We start from the raw sequence: 24,664 nt of genomic DNA on the forward strand, positions 1-24,664 counted from the left end.
CAAAGTCTCTGGTCCATCTGGTCTGTGTCAACCACATATTGTAAATTAATCTAGTCCCATTTGCCAGTATTTGGCCCATATCCCTCCTAAGCCCTTTCTGTTCATATACTCATCCAGATGCCTATTAAATGCTGTAATTGTACCTGCCTCCAACACTTCCTCTGGCAGCTCATTCCATAAATACATCACCCTCTGCATGAAAAAGTTGCCCTTTAGGTCTGTTTTATGTCTTCCCCCTCTCACCTTAAATCTATCTCTCTAGTTTTGGATTCCCCACCCTGCAGAAAAGACCTTATCTATTTACCCTATCCATGCCCCTCATGATTTTATAAACCTCTCTAAGGTCACCCCTCAGTCTCTGACAGCCCAGGCAAAATTGCCTCAGCGTATTCAGCCTCTCCCTGTAGCTCAAATCCTCCAATCCTGGCAACATCCTGGTAAATCTTTTCTGAACCCTTTCTAGTTTCGCAACATCCTTCCTTTAGGAGGGAGACCAGAATTGCACGCAGTACTCCAAAATGGCCTAACCAATGTCCTGTACAGCCGCAACATGAAGTCCCAACTCCTTACTCAATGCACCGACCAATCAAGGTATGCATACCAAATGCCACCTTCACTATCCTATCTACCTTGCTTTTCCAAATACATGTAAATCCTGTTCCTCAGAATCTCCTCCAACAACTTGCCCACCACTGACTTTTATAGTTCCCTGGCTTTTCCTTACAACCTTTCTTAAGTAATGGCACCACACTAGTCAACCTCCAGTCTACCGGCACCTCAGCTGTGGCTGTTGACGATACAAATATTTCAGCAAGGGGCCCAGCAATCTCTTCCAAAGCTTACTTGTGTAATCAGGATGCAAATTAAATAGTTGACTTTAAAAAATGCCAGATTTACAGCGTTAGAGTTTTACATACAAAATAGAGACAACTTTATTGTATTACATTATTTTACTTGTGAATCACTCTATTCTTGTACGTCTCCACCCCAACCCAGCCCTATGAACACATTTCCTGCAGTTTCTGGTCATCGGAGACTGTCCAGGTTAAGACTAGAGAATTAGGTCCAGCTAGAGGCAGATAAACAGTGCCACTTGGATGTCAGAGATAAGAAGTTGGGTATAAAATTGACTTTGTTTGCTCAAAATAATTGTAAATGATTACATTAGCTGGCTTTCTGTGCAAAGGAAGACCTATGTTTTTGTCATTATGTTTTGAAACTTTAACCTCCTTTTGTCTAACTCAACAGCTTAACTAATGCTCTTGTAGCAATTATAGCTCTTGCCTCACTTTGATCAATGTGGGACCTGTCTTATCCCTAACAGCCTCTTTGATAATCACTATAAAATACTTGTTAAATATCCATGGAAATAGAGTTACCATCTACCATCTTGTTATTTTAGACTCTCCAGTCTGGCCTCTTAATTGGAATTTAGAAATGAGGTGGCCATTCTGAGCCAGGGAGGAAAATCATGGGTTATAGTAAAGGCCCCTGATTCTCAGCACATCCCTGTCAGCTCTTACAGTCGATCGTGTGTTATTTTTTGTTCCATGTCAAGATTTACAAAACAATTCTTCAACAATTGCAGAAAGGTCATAATAAAACAATAATTCCCATTGTTGACATCAGATTAGAAGTATCATTGAGTAGATTGGATCAATAATATTAAGGTGATCAACAATATGCTGCTGTGTTAGTTCAATGTGCCCTATACATTAACTCACTGTAGTTAAGTAAACCAGAGAGTACAAGTTTTAGTTTCACAGCATCATGCAATCTTGTTAATTTCACAAGAAAGCATGCCATTAGCTTGTTACCATCTGTACCATGTTACATTGATTTTTGTGACAATCTTATCAACATGTTCTGCATTTGCACCGTGTAAACACAGTGGCAGTGAACTCATTTAGAGAAAAGATTCAATACCAGTGCTTGCAACCTAGAAAAACGATGCAAGATCTGGACCATCTTTATTTGATACTTTTCTATGTACATACTTCGTGCAACGATGTAATCCTAATTAAAGAGTAATCTTTATAGGGCAGAAAGGTCAAATGACTGCTGAGCAATAAAGTGGAATAATTGGACATCATGGGACTTTACTGTCAGAGTGAGGCCTTGGAGCTCTCAAATGTCTTTCTGTATGTACAGCTTTTGAGGGTCCCAAGAACAAGGGCTGAATTGTTCATAGTCTTATCTATTTCCTTGATCAGCAAGTCTGAAGTCTCCATGATCATTGCTGCTCGCTCCAGTATATTTTCAGTATGTTCTACTACATAGCATATTATCATGATATTTCAATTTTTCAAAAAAAAACTCATTGAAACACCAAGGTAGAATGAGATAATAGGTACCTAGGCATAAGGACAATATTCAAATCAATCTAAAAGTCCCTTCAGAATCATGTACAAGGTAAACCTTGTTGCTGAATTTGCAATGAGCTTTTCTGTCCTACAGCTTATATTCCACAATTTCCGGTCACAGTGTGTATTCCAGGTTGCATCAATTCATTATGAAAACAAAAACTTTTACTCATCTCACCTTTTTTCCTTTTGGTAATTACTTTAAATCTGTGCCCTTTGCTCTTGATTTTTCAACAAGTGGGAACAGTTTCTTCTCATCAACTCTGTTCAGATCGCTTATGATTTCGAATAGCTCGATCAAATCATCCTTTCTCTAAGGAAAACAGTCCTAACTTATACCATCTATCTTCATAACTAAAGATCGTCATTGCTGAAACCATTTCATCAATCCTTTTTGCACCCTCTGATGCCTTCGAACCCTGCAGAAGTGTAGCAGTTTTTTTTGTGGTACTGAAATTTAATATCCAACCCCATGCAACCAAATGGCTCTAAAATGATGCCAGGGATATGGCTTCACCATATGGCTTTTCAACCAGATTTCCAAAGAAGCACATTCCTGATGGTTGCTGCAAGCTTGCCAATAGGAACTGTTGCTACTAGCTACTAATCTCCTCACAACTTTGTGGCTTTTTAAAAACAAAATTTGAACCTCAAAATTTCCCAAAGGTCAGAAGCGGCAGCGCGGAAACTGACTTTCTTTCCCTACACCTGAAGCAGAGATGATGCTGTTTGCCACTGTTTACATGAACTTCACAGGACAGATGGTTGACATTGGTTGCTGATTTTTTTTATGGCTTATTATATTTTAGCTATACCAGCTCACTTTCCAGGAACAGACTCACATCATTAAGCCTAATGTGATCTGATGTATTCACCAATTTTGCATGTTTATAAGTTAAAATCCTATATTCTTGGCACTTTTGATTTGTGAACAGATATTTCCCAGAAAAACTAGGTAAGCTCATCTAGTCTGAATCTTCAAGTTTGATCCGCACTTGTGCTTCTATAACATGCAGGGGAAGGTGGTGGTGAAATAATCAAGTCACTGGACAAATAATGCAGAGGAGTATGCTTGGGAAAGTCTGGAACTTAAAGCCAGTTTCATTAATAGTGCCATGAAGCTGCAAACAATTGTCATAACCCATCTGGCTCACCAGGCAAGGAAATTTGCTATGTGACTCCAGACCCAAAGTATCGTGGTTGATTCTTAATTGATGTCTGAAGTTGCCTAGCAAGCTGCTTATTTCAACAGCAGTTAGGAATAGGCAACAAATGCCAGCAACACCCACATCCCATGAATGAAGAGAAAAGGTGTTCAGTTCTGGTGATTTTAATTTAGAATAATTACATAGAGAATATTTTGCATCTTTGGCTTCACTTTGAAATTGTACTTTAAACTGAAGATACTAGAATTTCTACTGAATTTCTATTAAAAGCAGAAGCACTCTTAAGTTAGCCTAATTTTCATTTCATTAAAGTATATAACTGAATTTGTACACTTAATGAAAAGAATATTAAATTGAAGAATCTCCAATTTTCTAAATGTTAGAAGACATTTGCCAGCACAAGTAAAAGCATTGGTATCAATGGGGCAGAATTTATAAAACGGAAACATTCAGTCTTGACCAGCAAAATTTAATCATCCATGTAATAGTATATTAAGATGGAAGTTGAATATTTTAAGAGGGATGAACAGTGTCACTGACTTTTTTTTAATATGCATGTATTAAAGAAGACATTCAACTAGTGAAAATTCTGAGGAAGAGATGGCCAGCAATGCTGCTTCCTGGGATTTTACAGAGCCAGGCCAAAGAGTGAATTGTTCTTGTTCGAGGTAGGATGTTACTTCATATTTAGCAAACATACTTTATGCATTGCTCTGATTTTGCAAGTCTGTTGATGGCATTTTGAATATTCTTCATTCCCTGTCTCCAGACTGCCTTACTTGAAGCCGAAGCACCACATAGAAATCTCCAACTGGATAGATGAGGCTGGATTGCACAGCAGATATTTCTAGCTATTCTCCCGCACCCCACCCCCACCCCCACCCCCCTCCAAATCTTGCAACAATTCTGCTTGTTTAATGGCACAAAATGACTTGAGTGAGAAAAGCTAGTCAAGGTGACTTTCCTCTTCCTTCTCTGTCTTCTCACCTATTCCATCCCTGCTCTCAAACTAAAAACTCCCATTCCCAAACTTCCTTAAGAAAGGAGCATCACCCCATTGTAATGTGAGAAGTATCACTTCAGATAGTTGAGTATGGATCTTGGGTAATCTCAGGTTCACATTCGCTACTACTTTTGAGTAGTAAACTTTCAACTGCTAGTTCCAAGAGTGTTCATTTTGATTAAACCTAAACAGTCAAGTATTGTAAAATTTGTACATCGAGGTTATGATATTGTGAGCATTGAATCTTTTTATTATTCTTTAAAACTTAATTTTAGTCTGCCCAAAGCAGCTAGACTTAAACCGCAAATAGCTATTTCTTATTGATGGGAATATGCTGGTCAATAGAATTATAGTAATAACATTCAATTTGAAGTAATACTTTGATTGAATCATGACCAGACCAGATAAAATGTTAAAGACATTTGAAACACTAAAGGTTGTAAGCAGTGACGTGGCATAGAATAACTGTTGGGAGGAATCATTGTAGCATTCACATTTACTGTGACCATTTTCTGAAAGAAAAACTGGTACTAAAATCAATTGACTGTTATGCTTATGGTAAATATATAGGTTTAGTGGTATCAACCAGTGTTTCTTGGGGGTCAGGTGCAGTTGACGTGAGACATTGTCAACTCAAAACTTGCTTTACTGCATTCTTGATTTGGGTCAGGTTCCATTCCATTTGCCATGATGCTCTGTTGTAAGTAGCAGCTGAAAATGGTATCCTCATACACCCTCTAGTTGTTCATTAGTGTAATTTAGTACTATTTTGATAATTAACCATTCAAAAAAATGAAAGGAGAGTCATCGGTTTTTGATAGTTATGCGTGAATTATGAACTTGTGAAAAACATCCCAAAATATTTCATTTCATGGTTTTTCTCAATCCCTTTCTGACCTGGTGCTGCTTGAAACTGCTTCAGAAATTGCTATTATTCTCCCGTCATTCCCTTATCAAAGAACTAAAGCTGTGGTTCAGGGTGACTTCTTCCTAGAATAGAATACAGGGAGATTTATCGTATGGGACTTCGTAGTACCATTAACTTAGCGGGAGACAATTTCCCTTCTTGGCCCAAAGTTAATTACATTTACTTGTGTAGAAAAAAGACTTTTTTAAATTCTGTCTTTTCCACTATGCCTTTCTCAACTGTAAGACAGTCCCATATGCTGTACGATTAATTAAATGTTTTGAAATGTACTGTTGTAATCTAGGAAACAAAGCACTCAATTTGTGTGCAGCAAGTTCCCACAAGCAGAAGTGGGATAATGATCTGTTTTGTGATATTGATTGAGAGATAAGTTTTAAATAGGGCAACTGGGGATAGCTCCTGTACTGTGCTTTGAAGTAGTGCCATGTGATCTTTAATGATCGTCTGAGACGTTAGTCGGGCACTCAATTCAAAGATTCTGAAAGAAGCTCTTTCAAGACACTGCCACTCCTTTAGTACAGTCATGGAGTTTGTTTTTGTGCTCCACTGCTGGAGTGAACCCACAGTCTTCTGCCTAAGGACAGTAGTGTTGCCAATTCTGATATAGCAGTGGAGATGGCTTTATGCCAAATGTAGTATTCAATAACATAGCTGTCCAGCACTGTCAGAGAACAGGCACTAACGTTTCGTTTGTGCAATATCTGTGCTGTGGATCATCCGTTTTCTTTGAGCTTCAGCCACTTTGCACCGTTGATATTGGTACAGACTCTAAATGTGAAATAAATCTTAATTTTTATAATTTTTTGTAGTGCTGTTTCAGTATGGAGTTTGAATATATGCGGTTAAACTGTATGTTATGAAAGCAGTTTTTCTGTAATGCTTGGAAAAAGTACTTAAACTTCTCATAAAAAGTTTATTATCTCAATTTTGTTTGACACACTGCTACTGTGCATTGTTAATTCCATTATTGCCGAATATGACCTTTGACTAATGGTATTTTTCAGGCAAAAGCTTCTAAAACAGCGAAGTACTACAGGCACAAACCGCCCTCCATCCATCTCTCAGCCTGGCTTTAATGCTGGGCTCCCTTCCGCTTCTTCCTTGCCATCGTCTGCATCTTCTAAGCACAAAACAAATGAGAAGCAGGAAAAGGGAGATAAGCAGCAGAAGCGACCTATGACTCCATTTCATCATCGACCTTCATTAACTGATGAGCTTTGCATGGAGCAAGATCCAACAGGACAGAAGCTTGGATTAGTTGGTATTGATGTCTCCTTAGAAATGCACAGCAGCAGGAAGTATGGCAAGCCAGCATCTGGACATCCAGGAAACCAGAGCAAGCCACTAAATTTGAATCCTATGGATTCTCCACGTTCTCCCATCTCTCCACTTCCACCAACTCTCAGCCCCCAACCGAGAGGTCCAGAGGCAGAAGGTTTGGAAGGAGCTCCTGTGCCCATTAATCCATTACTGTATAGTAATGGTCTAGAACTTCAGGCGATTCCCAGCCTTGATGATAAGACTGGGCTTTTATCACAAAGACTACCACCGGTGCCGGAGGTCAGTGAGACTACTCTATACAATGGTATCACTGCACAAAATTTGGAGTCATCGGACAGAATCTCATGGCAGTGTTACAAGACTCCAACCCATGTAGAGGGAGATTTCAGGCCACCAGAACTGCACTGTGACAGATGTGACAATAAAATTGATAATCCAGATGGCTCAGCACTAAGACGGTAATATTTTTGGTATACTATTTCCTTTGTGTTGATTTGGCTTGTATCTTTATTGCATTCAAGTTTTTCAGGTGATCCACTGAAGTTTGATTTGAGGTTTTTTAAAATGTACATAATCCAGGATCTACCCATTTATAAGGGTTCATGCATTCAAAACCTTTGAGGTTTAGAGAGTATTTAATGCACTATTCAACACTATTATTTAAATTAGCTAAATCTAATTCAAGATGGATGCTCAAGGGCTGGTAAATGTGGCATCGGACAGTTTAGGTGAAATGGTCAATAGGCAGTTGGACTCTGTAAACCAAAATTGTGTCTTGCATAATCAGATTGTAAATTTGAGAGCAGTAGATGCATACAATTTCTCAAATGTCTTCCTGGATCCAAATTTATAGGTGAAAAGACACTTAAAATTCAAATATGGTTTTTAAAAAAAAGGTTTGCTTTGCACTCCAGGCTCTGTTCTAGTTTTATTTACATTTTCTTTCACTGATAAAACAGTATCTAGATGTTGTTGCACACTGCCCGACCTGTGCACATGTCCACACACCCTAAAACACTTTAATGGTATTGCATAGTGGACCTTTTCACTTTCTCAAATACTAAACTTTTTATTAACCAATACCTGATCAGTTCACATTCAGAATTGTTACCAATAATAAAGCATATTTACCACACTCTTTATGAAAAACTATAAAAGAGCAAGTTGCATTTTTTTGGCAATTTGGGCAGTAACTGTTAGGCTGCTTTTCAATAAGTGCTTTAGTACTGAATTTTTCCAATGAATTTGAGAGAGTGTGAGATTTTTTTTTTCATTTTTCAAATGAGATGATGCTGAAAAAGATCGCATTTCAAAATGACTATTTCTAGAAAATAATGGCTTGAATTTCTCAGGAATTCCAAGAATCTGGAGGATGAGTGAAATTGAATGGGAAAAGTAAAATGGCCTTTTTTGCATTAGTAACTGGGAAGATTAATGAGAGGAAATTAAAATAGTTGCCTTTGTGTAGGAAGCATGAAACAAAAAAAGTAAGGGCAAAAATATAGTTGAAACTTAGTAAAAGAAAGGAGGCAAAATGACTACTTGGAACTAATGTGTAAGTGGATATTTTTGAAGAGGTGGGAATAAAAATTAGCTCATGAAACACAGTACTAAGGAATAATGTCACTATGAAAGATTTTTAAAAATTTTAAATTACTTGTGCAGGTCATTCTGGCACTGTTGCCTCAGGTATCCTTCAAGGTTCTATTGTTGGACACCATGTATTTCCTATTTACAGGCCATCCGTTGGTGACAACATCCAAAATAACTCAGATTTCACATGTATGCTGACGCCATCAAACTCTACCTCCCCATCACTCTTTGCAACTCTTTTACTGTTGGTAAATTATCAGTAATTTAAAAACAGGTGGTTCATAATCAGAAGTTTCTTCCAATTAAACATTGGGAGCAAATCCTCTGTTTTCGGCTGCTGTTCCATATTTTGACAAGCTTACTAATTCCATTCCTCTTTTTGGCAAAAGTCTAAGATGGAACAAGTCTGTATGCAACCTTGATGTTACATTTGACCCATAGATGAGCTTCCGAACGTTTGTTCCAGCGCTAAAGCAGCTTATTTTCACTCCTGTGACATTTGTCTGACTTTACTACTCTCTGGTTCTTCTGCTGAAGTCCTTATTCAAGCTTATGTTTTTTTTGCACTTGTGTATTCCAATGCACTGACGATTCGTCTCCCATGTCCTGTCCTCTAATGTTGGCCTTGACCCTCCCTATCTCTGTAATTCCCCTCCACCCCCCCAATCATTTGAGATGACCAAGATCCTTTAATTCTGGCCTCTTGAGCATCCCCAATTTTAATTGCTGTGTAGTTCGTGATAGTGCCTTCAGCTGCCTCAGCCCTAAGCTCTGGAATTCCTCTCTCTGCCTTTTCATCTCTGTATCTCACTTTCCACCTGGAGGGTTACCCCTTTAAATCTACCCCTTAGGTCTAAGTTTTGGTCTTCACGTGCTTATCTTCATATGTGGCTTGGGTTCGTATTTTATAATACTCTCATGAAGCTTCTCAAAATGGTTTATTATGTTAAAGATGTTATATAAGTAAACTCGTTGATACTTGCATTTTATACTTCCCCTTTAACTTCTAAATTGTCTTTTCAACCTCTTTCCTAAGCTGCCCATATTCTTAACTGATGTTGACTGACTTGTTTATTTCCAGCATCTTCTACTTTTCATCTAAAGTTCTTTGCTTCATTTTTAGACTTCTAGCACAGCCCCATAAACGATTCAAAGTTTCAGAAGAAAGTTTACAAATGCAAATCCAGGAAATTAATTATCTGGATCCAACTAGACTTATCCAGCAGCGTACTGAAGGTCCCGGAGAACTTAATGACCCTTACACTTTTGTGGATGGCGATATTGAATACAGCTTCACTTCGATTAAAAAGTCAAAACTTGGTTCTGAGAAAGATACATCAAAGAAATCACAACCGAACAAGGTAATGTTTTAAAATCATTATGCAAGTATACGTGCAGGGGTGCATCCTATTTTGTGGGATGCATTTTTCAGAGTCAGGTTTCATCAAATTTTTTTGTTCGAGTTGGACTGTTCATTTCAATGTTACGAAAGATGGAACATTGGTAAAAACAAATTGTTCCTGATAGTTCACCATTTGTATCACAGAATAAGTGGGTACAATTCTTAACTTTGAAGGATGATTTAGAATCTCATTTCAGTGCTGCAATTTGTTTTCCTTTGCACGTACTTTTACTATTTTATGTATCCGAACCATACACCAAAGATTTTCATCAGTACAATATTGTTCTCAAATTTGGCACATCAGCATGTTTCCAATTTGTGGACACTCTTAAATCTAGAGTTATCCTAAATGATCCTGGGACTGAGTGCATGCAGTTATTGGGTAGGAAAATCTAAATATTTATTTTGTACAAATCTAATTTAGTCCAGAGTTTGTACTTGACATTAAACTGAAAGTTACAGTTTATGTAGTTGCCAGCCTTAAGCCAGGTTACTTTCAAAGGTTCCAGTGAAAGAGTAGCTGAAATTGATTCCTTACTAAATGAGTCAGATCGGCCTTTTGTGCTAGGAGCATAAAAAATTAAGTTCTGTTGCAGTTCAGCACCCGAATGTGACTTAGAATAGAGTGTTGGAGCTAAGTGCTTCAGGGATTGAATAGAGAAAGGGAAAGAGGTCTTCTGTTGTTTTTGCCTAAACACTTTCAGCCTCCAGGACTTGATTCTTACTCCGTTACAGGAGAAAATTCTAATTAATTGGTGAGTATCTTGTAAGTGGTTTATTTTGTTCCTAAGATTCAGCTATTGGAAAGGTTAATGGAATATATAAAAATATACGTAAATACAGAGTTACATGCAAGAATTAAGCAGTTGCTTAGAACATGTTAAAAATGATGGGACAGGCAATGTTACAGGTTTTAGAGTAGATTTGTAACTCGGGTTGTGGGTGTTGAGGTTGGTTGGCTCGCCTAGCTGGTTTGTTGTTCTGCAGACGTTTCGTAACTATGCTGAGTAACATGCTCAGTGCAGCCTCCGATGAAACGTCGGTGTGTTTTCTCGCCTGGTTTTTAAACTCTGGAGTCCATTGAGCTGGATTGCCTCACTTCCGGTTTTCCTTTGTAGTGGAGTGTATATGGGGTCAAGTTCTATGTGTTTTCTTCGTGGAGTGCCAGGCTTCTAGGAATTCCCGTGCCTGTCTCTGCTTAGCTTGTCCCAGGATTTTGGTGTTGTCCCATGTCCCAGGATTTTGGTGTTGTCCCACCAATGATTCTGCATAATCAGCATGAGCAGCTAGATGCCAAATTGAGTAGTAGAGCCTTAAAGTTCATAATCTGTACATTATTGTATGAGCCGCATGCAAGTTGTAATAGGACAGTCAGATTAGAGAGATCAATGTGTGGCTTGAAGCCATGTGGAAGAAGTGGCTTCCTGTTCCTGGGACACTGGCACCAGTACTGGGGAAAAGTGGGATGTGTACCGATTGGTCAGCCTCCACCTGAAGCATGACGTGGCCAGTGTTTTTGCCAACTGCTCCATGAAGGAAGTGGAGAGGATTTTAAACCGAATGGTAGGGAAGATGTAATTTATCAAATAATGCAGTCAAGACTAAAGAGGAAGGTATTAATACAGGAAATGACAAACAGAGTGTGAATCTGTGTCAGCTAACAGATAGGACTAGAATTTACAATGACTCAAACGATAAAAAGGTTATTGTATCTGAATGCAAATAGCATTTGAAATGAAACAGTTCGCAAATAGAAATGAATCAGTATGATCTGGTAGTTGTCAGAGATTTGGCTGTAGAATGTTCTAAATCTTGAATAGAACAGGACATTTGGGGATGACAGGAAATTAGTGAAAGGATGGTTATGTTAGGTAATGATGGTGTTAGCACAAAAGAGAAGGGTGGCCTAACTTTAGGAAACCAAACTATGGAAATGGTTTGGGTAGAATTTAGAAATGATAAAGGTAAGAATTCTGTTGTCCGAGTGGTGTACAAGCCATAACACTAATCACACAGAAGATCGATATGAAGGAAGAAATAGTGAGAGCTTGTCAGACAGAATAATCATGGGGAGATTTTGGGCAAAGTCCAATGCACAAAGAAAGCCTAAATGAGTTCATAGAATGTTTTCAGGATGGCATTTTAGAGTAGCACATTTGCAGCTGACTAGCGAACAGGCTATCCTCGACTTGATATTGTGAAATGAAATCAGATTGATTAATGATCTCAGCCAAGGTGCCCACAAGTAGCAGCAACCGTAATATGATTGAATTTTACATTCTATGATTCTAGTGAAATGCTTTTATAGCTCAAATGCAAGTGGAATGGAAGTTTTAAACTACGGGTTATGACCTTGTTTAAGACAATGGTTATTCTAAATGAACATATAATTTATATTGCTAATTTGTAGCCTCTTAAACAGTCAAAAAACTCTACTTAAAAAAAAACGAAACAACTGCAGACTCTGTAAATCAGGAACAAAAACAAAGTTGCTGGAAAAGCTCAGCAGGTCTGGCAGCATCTGAGAAGGAAAAAAGAGTTAACGTTTTGGGTCCGGTGACTCTTCCTCAACAGTTCTGAGGAAGGGTCACCAGACCCGAAACGTTAACTCTGTTTTCTCCTTCACAGATGCTGCCAGACGTGCTGAGCTTTTCCAGCAACTTTGTTTTTGTTCCAAAAAAGTCTACAAAAAAGTTAACAATAAAGGACATTTCATAAGGATAAAAACATCTTTGTGTGAAAAGTTGCTGGGATGATTGTGGTTTTAAGAGCCTAAAACAACTTTATTTTTAAATCTGGCATGATTACATATATTGGAATCTTTCCATTGAGTTACTGAAACATCATTTTCATTTCATAATAGCTTGATCTATTCAGTCATGTTATTCTTTAGTTCAGATCTGTGTGCCATTTGACCCATTGATCAAGTTTCAAATTTTTCTTTTCAATCTAGTTGTAAGTTAGTTAATTTTGGGGGAATTAACTGATTACCTGCCTTCACCTTTTAAACAAGACACCCTGTGTGATAGGAAGGATATAATTAAGTTCGAGGGGTTTCAGAAGAAATTTACCAGGATGTTTGAGTTACAATGAAAGGCTAGATAGCTGAGACTTTTTTCACTGGAGCATACAAAGTTGAGGTGACCTTATAGAAGTTTATAAAATCATGAGGCATATAGATAGGGTTAATGGGTAGGTGTATTTTCCCTAGGAACTGGGGAATTTCAAGACTAGGTGGTATATTTTTAAGGTGAGAAGAGAGAGATTTAAAAAATACATGAGGTGGTTCGTGTATGGCATGAACTTTGTGAGGAATTGGTGAATGTGGGCACAATTACAATGATAAGAGGGAAATGGGTCCAAGGCTATTTTTTAAAAATTTAAATAAGGTCATTTATGAGGTATGAAAGCAGAGCTGGCTAAAATGAACGGGCAAATTAAGTTCAAGGATAGGTCAATAGCAAACGCAACTCCTTGATTCAAAAGGAAGGACTGAAAACCAGAAAATGTGGACCAGTTAGTTTAACATCATGCAAAATATTAAAGTTTTTAGTAATGAAGTTAGGGGTACACTTGTTAAACAAAGGCAGACCATCCTTTGAATGTGTTCATCCATAACAGATTGATGACTGATACAGAGGTAAATGTGCTTTTAGTTTTAGTTCTTTGGTAATTTCTTTAAAATAGAGCAGAAAGTAACTTTTGGACAATGTTCAACATTTCCAAGAAACCATGTAACATGAGCTCAGTGATCAAGTGAATTGCCTAGGGAATTAATTGCTGAATGTTTACCAAGTTCAGCTTTATGATATCCAGAAATAGTTGGTTAGGGGCGACTGACGTTAAGTTTAAAAAAAGTTGTTACAGCAGCGGAGCAAGTTTATGTTTGTACAAGACTCATGGCTGATCGAGTTGGCCTGTCTGGCCATGTCAGAGCTGATCTATTTCAGCAGTTGAGGAAGAAAATGGGAAAGAGTGAGTTAGTCTGTATTTGAGTGTGTTTGGGAGAATGAGACCTAATCATATCTGATGAATGTGCAGAGAGTCAGTTAAGTACAAAATCTTAAAAGTGAAGATGGGAGTGATACTTTACTGGAGTTTGAAAAGGATATTGCTGGGATAAGAGTTGAATTTTTCTTTAAGCTGTTTAAGATGACACCTTTCTGAAACATACAAAACTGTGTTTTCTTTTGTGAAATAAATTTTAAGTTATTTCATTAAAAGAGCATTAGCATGTGAATATGTTCAGTGACTGACCATCACTAGAACCAAATTGCAAAAAAAAACTGATGAATTGTCAAGCCAGGTTTCACTCTGGGATTTAGCCTGTACCAAAATTATATCTGCTGGGTTCATAATGCCTGTGATATGGATAGGCTAAGGAAAAGCAAAAACTTTAGTGCAGCTGCAATATTTTCAAACTTGAGGTTTAAAACGTTTATATTTTCACTGCACAATATATATTATTTGATTTGAAGCTGTTAATAATCATGTGAAAATACATTCCAAGTCAAAATAAGCTCTTCTGTAACTATCCAGATTGCTTGTGAAACACATTTAGGATCATTTTACAATCCAGTTTTGTGGAAGATACAACTTTAAATCATGTTATTTTGCAGATGGATTTAGTTAACTAGCAACCTCAAAGTATGTTCTTCTATTTCACTTTGACTATGAGAATCCAATTGTAAAATTGGTGAGATTCAACTAAAATTTTTTTCCACATCATGGATAATTCCAACAAATTCATTGTGTTGTACGCAAGCTTTTTTAAAAGAAAAAAAAATAGATTCGGGTTCCAGAGTGTAAATGTAGATTAAAACAATGGAGTAGAACAGATTTATTCCTGAACCTGTGTTGTTAATAACATTCCACCAAAAGAATACACTTGGCTTGAATGTTTAACCTGAAGGAAGTAGGAGGAGGAAAATATTCTAGAATCTTTAAACCCTGCTTGTTGGATAGAATGTGTAGTTTACAAATTATGCAATAACAGAAATATAATCTTGTAGATAAGACTGAACATATTTCAGATTATATTGATTTCCTTTACAGCTCGAAGATGGATTTGGTACTAGGGAAACTCAGTCTAGTCATGCTACACAGTTACTTGATGGAAAAGATGCCATGTCTATTTTTAACACTGCTCCAAAATCAGGTATCTGACATTCCCGATTATATTAAAGAGCATCTGATTACATTAACCTCCCTTGAAAACAATCAAAAAAAAGTTTTACAAATCATTTAGTTGATAAAACCATTAGGCTATTGCAATGTTTGTTTTTTTTTGTTTAGAAACACGACAATCTCCGACAGGACGGCTAGTTCCTGCAAGCCTCACACGAGAGACTGACCTAGTGGTATCTTTGAATGACCTGGACAATCTTTTTGACAACTCTGATGATGAGGAAAATGGGGTAAGTGCAGTTTTATATTTGCAGCAGGTGACATAAATTAAGAAATAATGCATCATATTTGAGCGTCTGTTGCTAATGAGATCTAAATGTCACCAGTTTATCTCTGATGGCTTGCTTCAAGAGTTTGGAAAGCTGCTCACTGTTAATTTATTGAGCTCCCAAATACTTGACAATTGAGTGCTACGTATGCGTATGAGTAAATACATAAATTAATGTAGCAATCTAGAAAGCTATGAACACTTTTTTGATTTAGTTTCCCAACAAAATGTTTCATAATTTTGTATTGAGCTTTTAGAACTAATAAGTTACCAAAAGTAAATTTCTGTCAGGATTAATTAATTAAAATTATTGCTTTAGCTTCTATTTCTTGATATAAAGCATATAAACAATAGCTAGCTAATCAGTGAGAAGTCAGATTGTTTTCATGCCAGTATTTTATTTCTCACATGTGAACATGCAAATTGTCTTTTTATCAATATGCATTTCTAATTTTATGAAGTACTTGAATTGTTTTTGAACAGAATTTGAATAGACTATCAAATCTGATCTCTATGTAGCAGTTATTTGTTTTAATAAGGTTCCATACACCTGAGCTAAAACTGGCCAGTTTTTATAATGGTTTTACAACTCTAGCTTTTATTCATTTTTGTACTGTGGAAATTTTCTCCCTTCCCTTTAGGTTATTTTGATATTTGCATTTTTCCTTTTTATTGGCATTTTTCCTTTTTATTGGCATTATAATCTTCCAATAAAAATATTTAAAATGCAAGTGCTGTTCCTGGCATTTAAATAGTAGGTCCAGAATCTTGTTCCGTTGCTCCAGCGTGGAACCTGTCACAAAGAGTCTCTGAAGCAGTTGCTAATAACAGGAAATCGACAAAACTCAGTGAAAATGGAATCCTTATTTGAACACTTGCAAACATTCGCTACTTGTGACCCATTGAAATTCTTGTCGCTTGACACATGATCTCTCTCACACTGGTGTTCTATTTCTTATAATATTATTGATTTTTACAGAGCTGCATTACAGGGAAGGAATTAAAAATGTGGTGTCAAACCTAGCTGTTTGCTTTATTCAAAATGAAGACCACAAAAAGCTCAAAGCCATATTTGGATATCTAAATTCCCAGAGGTGTTACAGTGGAGATGCAGATCATTCGGCCCATTGTGTCTGCAGTTGCTCTTCACATGAGCATTAAGATCTGCCAATCCCGTGTCTCTCCCCCATAACCTTTTAGGTTATCTTTATTCAAGAAATCAAATACCCCTTAACATTTTTGAATGCCTCAGTTGAACTGCCTCCACCTCACTTCATGGTGGTGCATTCCAGACCCTAACTATTCGCTGTGTGAAAAAGTTTCTCACCTTGCATTTGGTTCTTTTGCAAATCACTTTAAATCCGTGCCTTCTGGTTTTTTTTGATTTTTGTTATGAATTGAAACAGTTTCTCCTCATCTACTCTATTTAGATCCCTCATGATTTTGAAAACCTCTATCAGATCTCTTCCCTGTCATTTTCTGTTCAGGAGAATAGTCCCAACTTTTTAAATCTATCCTCATAACTGAAATTTTTCATCCCTTGAGCCATTTGTATAAATCATTTCTACACAGTCTCCAGTGCATTTACATCTTCCTAGACCGCGGTGCCCAGAATTGTATGCAGTGTGCCAGTAGAGATCTAACGAGTGACTTCTACAAGTTCAACATTCTTCTTTTCTCTTTTGCTCTATATCCCTCTTAATAAAGCCAAAGATCCTGTATTCTTTATTAATGGCCCTCTCTCAAACTGGTCTGCCATCTTCAGTGATCTGAGCACGTATACACCTGGGTTCTTCTGCTCCTACACCCCCATTGGAATTGTGCTCCCTATTTTTGTATTGTTTGTTTCTATTTCTATCAAAATGCATTGCCTCACACTCCCCTACATTATGTCCATGTCCTTTTGGAGTTTGACACTGTCCTCCTCACGGTTTACAGTTCTTCCATGTTTTCTGACATCTGTATATTTTAAAATTGTCCCTTACAAACCAAGATCTAGGTCATTAATATATATCAGGAGAAGTAACAGTGCCAATACTGACTACTGGGGGGCCTCCACTGCAAATGTTCCTCCAGCCCAAAAAATACCTGTTGACCACTGCATTGTTTCCTTTCATTCAGCTAATATTGTAGCCACCTTGCTACTGTCCCTTTTATTTCATGACCAGTTACTTTTGTCACAAGCCTGTTTGGCAATGTATCAAACGCCTTCCAGAAGATCATGTACCCTACATCAATAGTGTTACCTTCATTGAGCTTTTCTGTTAGTTATTCAAAAATCTCCAAGTTCGTTAAACGTGATTTCCACTTCAGAAATCTATACTGACTCTTCCTGATCAACCCACCTTTTTCCATGTGACCATTAATGCTGTCCTAGCTAATTGTTTCTTGAAGCTTCACCACCACTGAAATTAAACTGACTGGTCCATAATTGGTGTGCTTATTCTTACAACCATTTTTCAACAATTTTCCAGTTTTCTAACCCTCCACCACATCTAAGGAAGACTGGAAAGATAACGGCCAATGACCCTGCAATCTCTACTCTTGCTTTCTTTACTTGGATACATCACATCCAGATCTGGTGCCTTGTTAATTTTAAATATCAACACTCTATCCAACACAATTTCTGTGTCAATTTTAAACTCTAATAGTGACAGAGTTTCGTCCTCAGTCACCAAGACCTAGGTGGCATTTCCCTCCTTTGCAAAAATAAAAATGTATTCATTTAATGCCTCAGCCATGCCTGCTGCCTGTGTGTGTAAAATCCCCTTCTGGTCTCTTATCAGCCCTACTTCTATTGCCTTCCTTACCAGTTGTATGTCAGAAACCTCTTTATGTTGGCTGCCAGACTTTTCACATAATTCCTCTTTGTTTCTCTCATTTGCCTTTTCACTTCCTGTTTGAACCTTCTGTATTTCTCTTGGCTCTCAATTATATTTTCTGCCTGCTGCCGAGCATTTAGCACATCTTTATTTTAATTTCTATCTCCTTTGTCATCCAGGAAGCTCTGGATTTGTATTTCCTACCTTTCCTATTCGAGGCAGTATACTTCAACTATCTCCTTTTTGAAGGTAGTCCATTGCTCAGTTACAGTTTTTCTGTCAGCCTCTTTCTAGTCAATCCTGCCCTGCTCAGACCTTGTCCCATTGAAAACAAAAACAGAAATTGCTGGAAAAGATCAGCAGGCCTGGCAGCATCTGTGGAGAAAAATCAGAGTTAATGTTTCTGGTCCAGTAACCCTTCCTCAGAATTCACTCGACTCAAAAGGTTAACTCTGATTTTTCTCCACAGATGCTGCCAGACCTGCTGATCTTTTCCAGCAATTTCTGATTTACAGTATTCACAGTTCTTTCGGTTTTTCTTGACCCATTGAAGTCAACAATCTGCCAATTTATTTTTCTTATTCTGAATGGATACTTGTCATTCTTCACCATCATCCTGAATCTTGTTATAGTGATCGCTGTCTCCTAAATGTTCAACCACAGACACTTGGTCCACTTCTTTTTCCAAGAACCATGTCAAATAATACATCCTTGTTGAACTGGACACAAACTACTGTAGGAAACCCTCCTGCACACAATCCAGGAACGTTTAAAGCCCTCCCAACAGACCTAGCAAAACAACCCACAAGGAGCCTAATTCCATCATTGTACAGGTTCCATCTTCTCCAGAGCCAGCCCAAGTGCCCCAGGAATCTCAAGCTCCCTATTCTGCTTCACCTTTCTGGCCACACATTCTCCTATTTCTGTAGTCACTTCAACGTGGCACTAGGAGTGATTCAAAGATTACTGCTTTGAACTCCTTGCTAATTTTTGTACCCAGCTCCCTAAATTCTGATTGTGGGACCACATGCCTGTCCTTGTGCATGTCATTAGTAATAATTTGGACCAAAACCTGTGACTGTTCCACACCCACCCCTGCACACGCACTCCCCCACGTGCGCGCGCGCACACACACTCACACACACCCCCCCACGCACGTAAGAATTCTTCCAGCTGTTCTGTGATATATTTGTTACTGGCACAAGGGAAGCAACGTGCCATCCTGGAGTCACATTCATAGCCACAGAAAAGCTTGTTCATCCCCCTAACTATTCAATCCTCCATCGCTATTGCTCCTCCTTTCTTCTTCCTCCCCTCTTCTACAGCTGAGTTGTTTGTGGTGCCATGAACATGGATCTAACTTTAGTCTCTTTAGGAATCGGTTTCCAAAATGGATAACTGATTTGTGAGTGGGATCCTTGGGGATTCTGCACTACCTAGCATGGTTCTCTTGGACTGCCTGAAAGTCATCCATTCCCTTCCTTTCTCTGGGCTCATAAGTTGCAGTGTGACCACCTTTCCACCTAACTCTGAAAGCCAGAGCTCCAGTTTCTGCAACTGAAAGCTCTTCCTGCACATGTGGTCATCTAAGACACTGATGTATCCCTGGAATACTTAGTAAATGAGAACCCATTGTTTAAAAACCAAAACTAGGAAGTTTTAATACCGATGACAATCCTGACCTGTAAGAGAACTTTTCTTCCCTTCTACCAGAAGAATATTCATCCCAGTTTCAAGTTACAACTAGTTTCAGATGTTTCATTCTTTTCACAACATATGAAGGAACAGGATATGTTTGTGTTGCTAGTCAACGTAGGAATGTCAGCTTCATTCGACTTCCAACCATTGTAACATTTTCATATCAATGTCCAGATGTTGTCTTGCTCCCTGCATGCTGCTTTATTACTGCTGCAAAAAGCACAAATTCTCAAATATGCCTTCAGAATAATCGGTCGCTGGATATAGGGTTGAAACCTATTAAGTCTGCTTTGCACTTGGATAACTCCAGTTCTGCTGAGCACATCAATTGCAGGAATATGTAGCTTTGCAGTTATTTCCACAACGTTAAGATGACTTTCTTTCTTGAATTATTGGACCTTGAGAATTAAACTTCTGCAGAGCTTTAACATTTAGTTTTGATAGAGAAAGGAATTAAGTAAAAGTTCAATGGCTGTAATTCTAATATTTTTTTGCTGCAGCTAAAATTTAGTTAAGCCATGATGTAAAACTACTACAGTGTACACACATACTTGTGAGAATGCACTTGAAGAAATTGTGCAAAAATGCATTAATTTTTTTCGGTTATCATACTATTAATTTTCCTTTTGGTCCATAATTCTTACTCTCATTTAGAGGGTCCAAACTAAGCCTAAAATATTACCAAGAATTATTTTCAGAAATGAAAAAAAAAGTTTATTAAAAGACGACAACTATCTATTGCAGACATCTTCTCCAACACGCTCTAAGCAGGCAAATACGGGATCAGAAGACAAAGCTGTTGGAAAAGATGTGAAGACAACAGGGCCTTATCCTCCAAGTAAGTGTTTATGGTAGTGTTACTGTTTTTCAGAATGTTACAGGACATAGTACGTAAAATATTCAAAAAAAATGTAATTTTTTAAAGAAAATTTGAAAATGAAATACACTTTTAAACATTGCTTTGGGGTGATTTTGACATTTTGAGAAAAATAAACTGAATTGAAACCAAATTTTGAGCACTTCCTGAGCAAGTATAAATTTGGATTTGTTTGCAAATAATGATGAGCTTGGTTTCTTCCAGCTGTCGCAGATCTGCAAAGAATGTTTCCAACCCCTCCATCCCTGGAGCAACATCCAGCATTTTCTCCAGTAATGAATTATAAAGATGGTGTTAATTCTGAGATGCCTGCAGGGATGAATAGCATGGAGAATCCAGTGGGTACTATGACTGCAACTCAATTCACAGAATTCAAAATGCAAGTGGAAGATCGACTGGGCAGTCCTAAGCCTGAAGAAATAACAGTTAGTAAATTTGGTGGAAAGTTTTATAGTCGGATCTTGTGTATTCTTTTTAATATTTTTAAAGGGGTTTGTTACTATTTTACTAATGTTTTAATAAATCCTGAAGTTGTGTTATGCTTTTTTGACTACATAATGTCTGTCTCTGAGGTAATTTTTTATGGTTCTATATATTATAGGATTTCTCTTACGTGCACAAGCCCCCAAAAGCCAAGGCTTTTGTTGGGTCTTCAATGTTTGCACCACTGAAGGCCGTGCCCAGTCAATGCCTTGCTCCACTGAAAATGCCAGATGCCTGCATTTACCGACCATCATGGGCTATTCCTCCAAAAATCGAACAACTGCCTGTACCACCACCTGCTTCACTAAATCGAGATGGATATGTGTAAGTGCTGGAAAACCTTTGTGGCAAGTTACATGCATGGAACTGGGTAGGAACTACCTAAGTATAGCAAAACATTTCTAACTTTGGAAGTTAAAATTTGAAAAAAGTCTCTCTTTTAAGAGATAACACAGTGTGGAGCTGGAGGAACACAGCAGGCCAGGCAGTATCAGGGCCACAGGAAAGCTGACGTTTCGGATCGGGACCCTTCTTTAGAAATGGGGAGGGTGTAGGGACTCTGAAATAAAGAGAGAGAAGAGGGGTGGGGCTGGGGAAGGTAGGTGGGATGGCGATAGGTGAGTGCAGGTAGGCAATGGTGGGGTTTGGTCAGTAAGGTGGGAGGAGCGGGTAGGTGGGAGAGAAGGCGGACAGGTCAAGGAGGCGGGGATGTGAGGGAGGGTTGGCCATGGGATGAGGTCGGGGGTGGAGAGAATTTGAAGCTAGTAAAGTTCACATTGAGACCATTGGGTTGTAGGCTCCCAAGGCGGAATGAAGTGCTGCTGCTCCAGTTTCCGGGTGGCGTCGTTGTGACACTGGAGGAGGCCCAGGATGGACAAGTCGTCCAGGGAGTGGGAGGGGGAGTTGAAGTGGTTCGCTTGAGTTACATTCAAGAAGCATATCAACATTTTTCTAAAACTAGCTCTTCTTCTTACAGCAATGTGCCTAGTGTTGGGAGTCTGACAGAAGATTATATTCAAATGAGCACTCCTCAAATGAGCACACCTTTGGCAGTAAGTTCGACTGCACCTGCCAGCAACAGTGGTGCTGGTGTGTTGCCATCTCCAGCAACTCCTCGCTTCTCTGTCCCAACACCTCGTACACCAAGGACACCACGAACTCCACGGGGTGGGGGCACTGCCAGTGGGCAAGGATCAGTGAAGTATGACAGTGCTGATATGTGTTCTCCTGCTTCAACGCCCTCAACTACACGACCGTTGAACTCCGTGGAGCCAGCAACCATACAGTCAATTCCACAGGCACACAGCTTGTATGTTACGCTAATCCTGTCGGATTCGGTAATGAATTTCTTCAAAGATCGCAACTTTGATAGCTGCTGTATCTGTGTTTGTAATATGAATATCAAAGGGGCAGATGTTGGTTTATACATCCCAGATCCAACCAATGAAGCCCAGTGTGGATGCACCTGTGGATTTAGTGCTGTCGTAAACCGCAGACTTGGATATAATGCAGGTCTCTTTCTCGAGGATGAATTTGATATTTTTGGGAGGACATCTGAGATTGGTCAAGCTGCAGAAAGACGATTGATATTGTGTCGAAATTCTGTTGTTCCCCAAGGATTTGATGGGTCAAAGAGGCTACAAGATCTAACAGCAAGCTTAATTTTCCTTGTACAGGATCAGTGTACAGGACCTTTCACTTCTCTAAGTTCTCTGGACTACATTTCCTTAGATAGATCAGCACTTCAATCAGCAAATTGGAACAATGACAAACTGAGAGCAGATAATAGCGATTCTTGCACAGAGTGTTACAATGCCCTGGAGCAGGGTCGACAGTATGTGGATAATCCATCTGGTGGAAGAATAGATGAAGCACTAATTAGAAGTAGGAGTTTGCACCCATGGCCCAATAGTAACGGTAAGTTTTCTGTTGCATTGCAATCTTAATGTGAAACTACATAAATTGGTCAACGTGTAATTAACTCTTTTTATCGACTGAGATTATAATGAGTACTATTTTTAAATTTCCAGCAAATTTTGACAAATGTCGTCTTCCACAAGATATTGAATCATTGTAACAAAATGTTTTTCAATATATTGTGCAAGAAAGGCTTTAAAGCATATTCCTGAAGTCATCAATCTGTGCTATCCCTTACTCTGGAAAATGTTATAAACATAATTTATGTTGAAGCTATGCATTGCCATTGTTTCTGCAACAGTATTTGGGGATGGGAATCTATAATATCGGATATCTAAAAATGCTACAGTTTTCATGTTGCCACCAGAATATGCATTGATATTTTAGGCCTGTACTGGGAGTTATGTCTGGGAATGGGGAAGCTTGGTTCTGGACATTAGTTGGGTTTTGTTTGTAAAGGGGAGGTCTTGTTGATAGAATTTTGGGTTTGAGTATTGTTCTGGACCGAGTTATTAATGAAATTTTTTGTTCCACTGCTTTCTTGCCATGTTAATCTGTATGCTTTTCATTAAGGTTTATTTGAATTGATTTTTGGGGCGCTATCGAGAGAGGGTTGAACTTGAAATCTTAAGCATTTCAAGACCTAGACAGAGTTTTACTTGGTTTGCTAGGGATGGGGAAATTATTACTGACCTGCCATTTAGCTGCTTCATCAATTATGAATGTGCTGTCCTTCATTATAGGAGATGCATCTTGCAGCTAAGGCTCAGTTATATTCAACAGTATAGTTTGGGAAGGTTAGAGAATTGGAAAGAGCTTTGCATTGAAATATATAACCTTGTGATTTTTGATTCTGGTTGGATTGTGAGGATATCATGGCTTCTTTTGACTGCAGTTTAGGATATTGGTTTACAAGAGTATAATCAGCATGAACGTACTTTCTGAGGTTCATATGGCAAAATAAATTTTAAAAGTTTGAAGCAGTCTTATGTATGAAAGTGAACTGAAACTTGTCTGTTGTAACTGAAATAGATTGATGAAAGCCACTTTACAATGATTGGAACTCAAATGCAAAGGAAATTAAGGTAGATTCAATTAGATAAACTCTTCCTCAGACCTGGTCTTGACTATTGTGTTCAAGTCTTGGCACATACCTCAGGAAAGATTTATTGATTTCGTCAAAGGTATAGCAGATTTCCCATAATGTTACCAGATTTTAAAGGATTCAGTTTAAGGATCGGTGTATGCATTTAACTTGAGTACATGGGGTCAAAGTCATGTAATTGAGGTGTTTTGAAAATACATAGGCCTTGATTTTATGGGTAATGTTTGAAGAAAGCAACCTACAAAGATCTTGAGAGCTGAGAGCCCTGGATTTTTGGTATCCAACAGAAAAGATGTCATCTAAGCAGCCAATCCTATTGGAAATGTTCTCGGACAACAAGTTGAGGCACTGATCAGCCATGAGCTAATTTAGTGCTGAAACAAATTCAAAACTGAATATTTATTTTATGAACCAGCTATAAGTATCTGTGGTGAAGGACACTAAAATTTCAGCATAGAAATATTCAGCCCAGCCAATCTCATAAAAAAAGTACCTATGAGTAGGCGCAATTAGCCAACCTGTTCCTATGTCCCATTGCCCTCCTCACTTTCGCTCATCTGTCAAATTTTAC

The 24,664-nt window shown here is 38.3% G+C and overlaps 1 protein-coding gene across 1 annotated transcript; it reads left to right on the plus strand.

Moving 5' to 3' along the window:
- Positions 1-4,095: 4,095 nt before the first annotated feature.
- Positions 4,096-22,988, plus strand: LOC109919978 (mediator of RNA polymerase II transcription subunit 13-like; the record flags this gene model as incomplete). Its single annotated transcript, XM_048592367.1, has 9 exons — positions 4,096-4,197; positions 6,465-7,199; positions 9,458-9,695; positions 14,792-14,894; positions 15,032-15,153; positions 20,456-20,549; positions 20,793-21,013; positions 21,190-21,395; positions 22,048-22,988. Coding segments are annotated over 9 exons (2,762 nt in total), but the record flags the coding sequence as incomplete, so codon positions are not given.
- Between the last annotated feature and the right edge of the window lie 1,676 nt (positions 22,989-24,664).

Source organism: Rhincodon typus, unplaced genomic scaffold (genome assembly GCF_021869965.1).
Source record: "Rhincodon typus isolate 14 unplaced genomic scaffold, sRhiTyp1.1 hic_rhity00001079, whole genome shotgun sequence".
Taxonomy (NCBI): Eukaryota; Metazoa; Chordata; class Chondrichthyes; order Orectolobiformes; family Rhincodontidae; genus Rhincodon; species Rhincodon typus.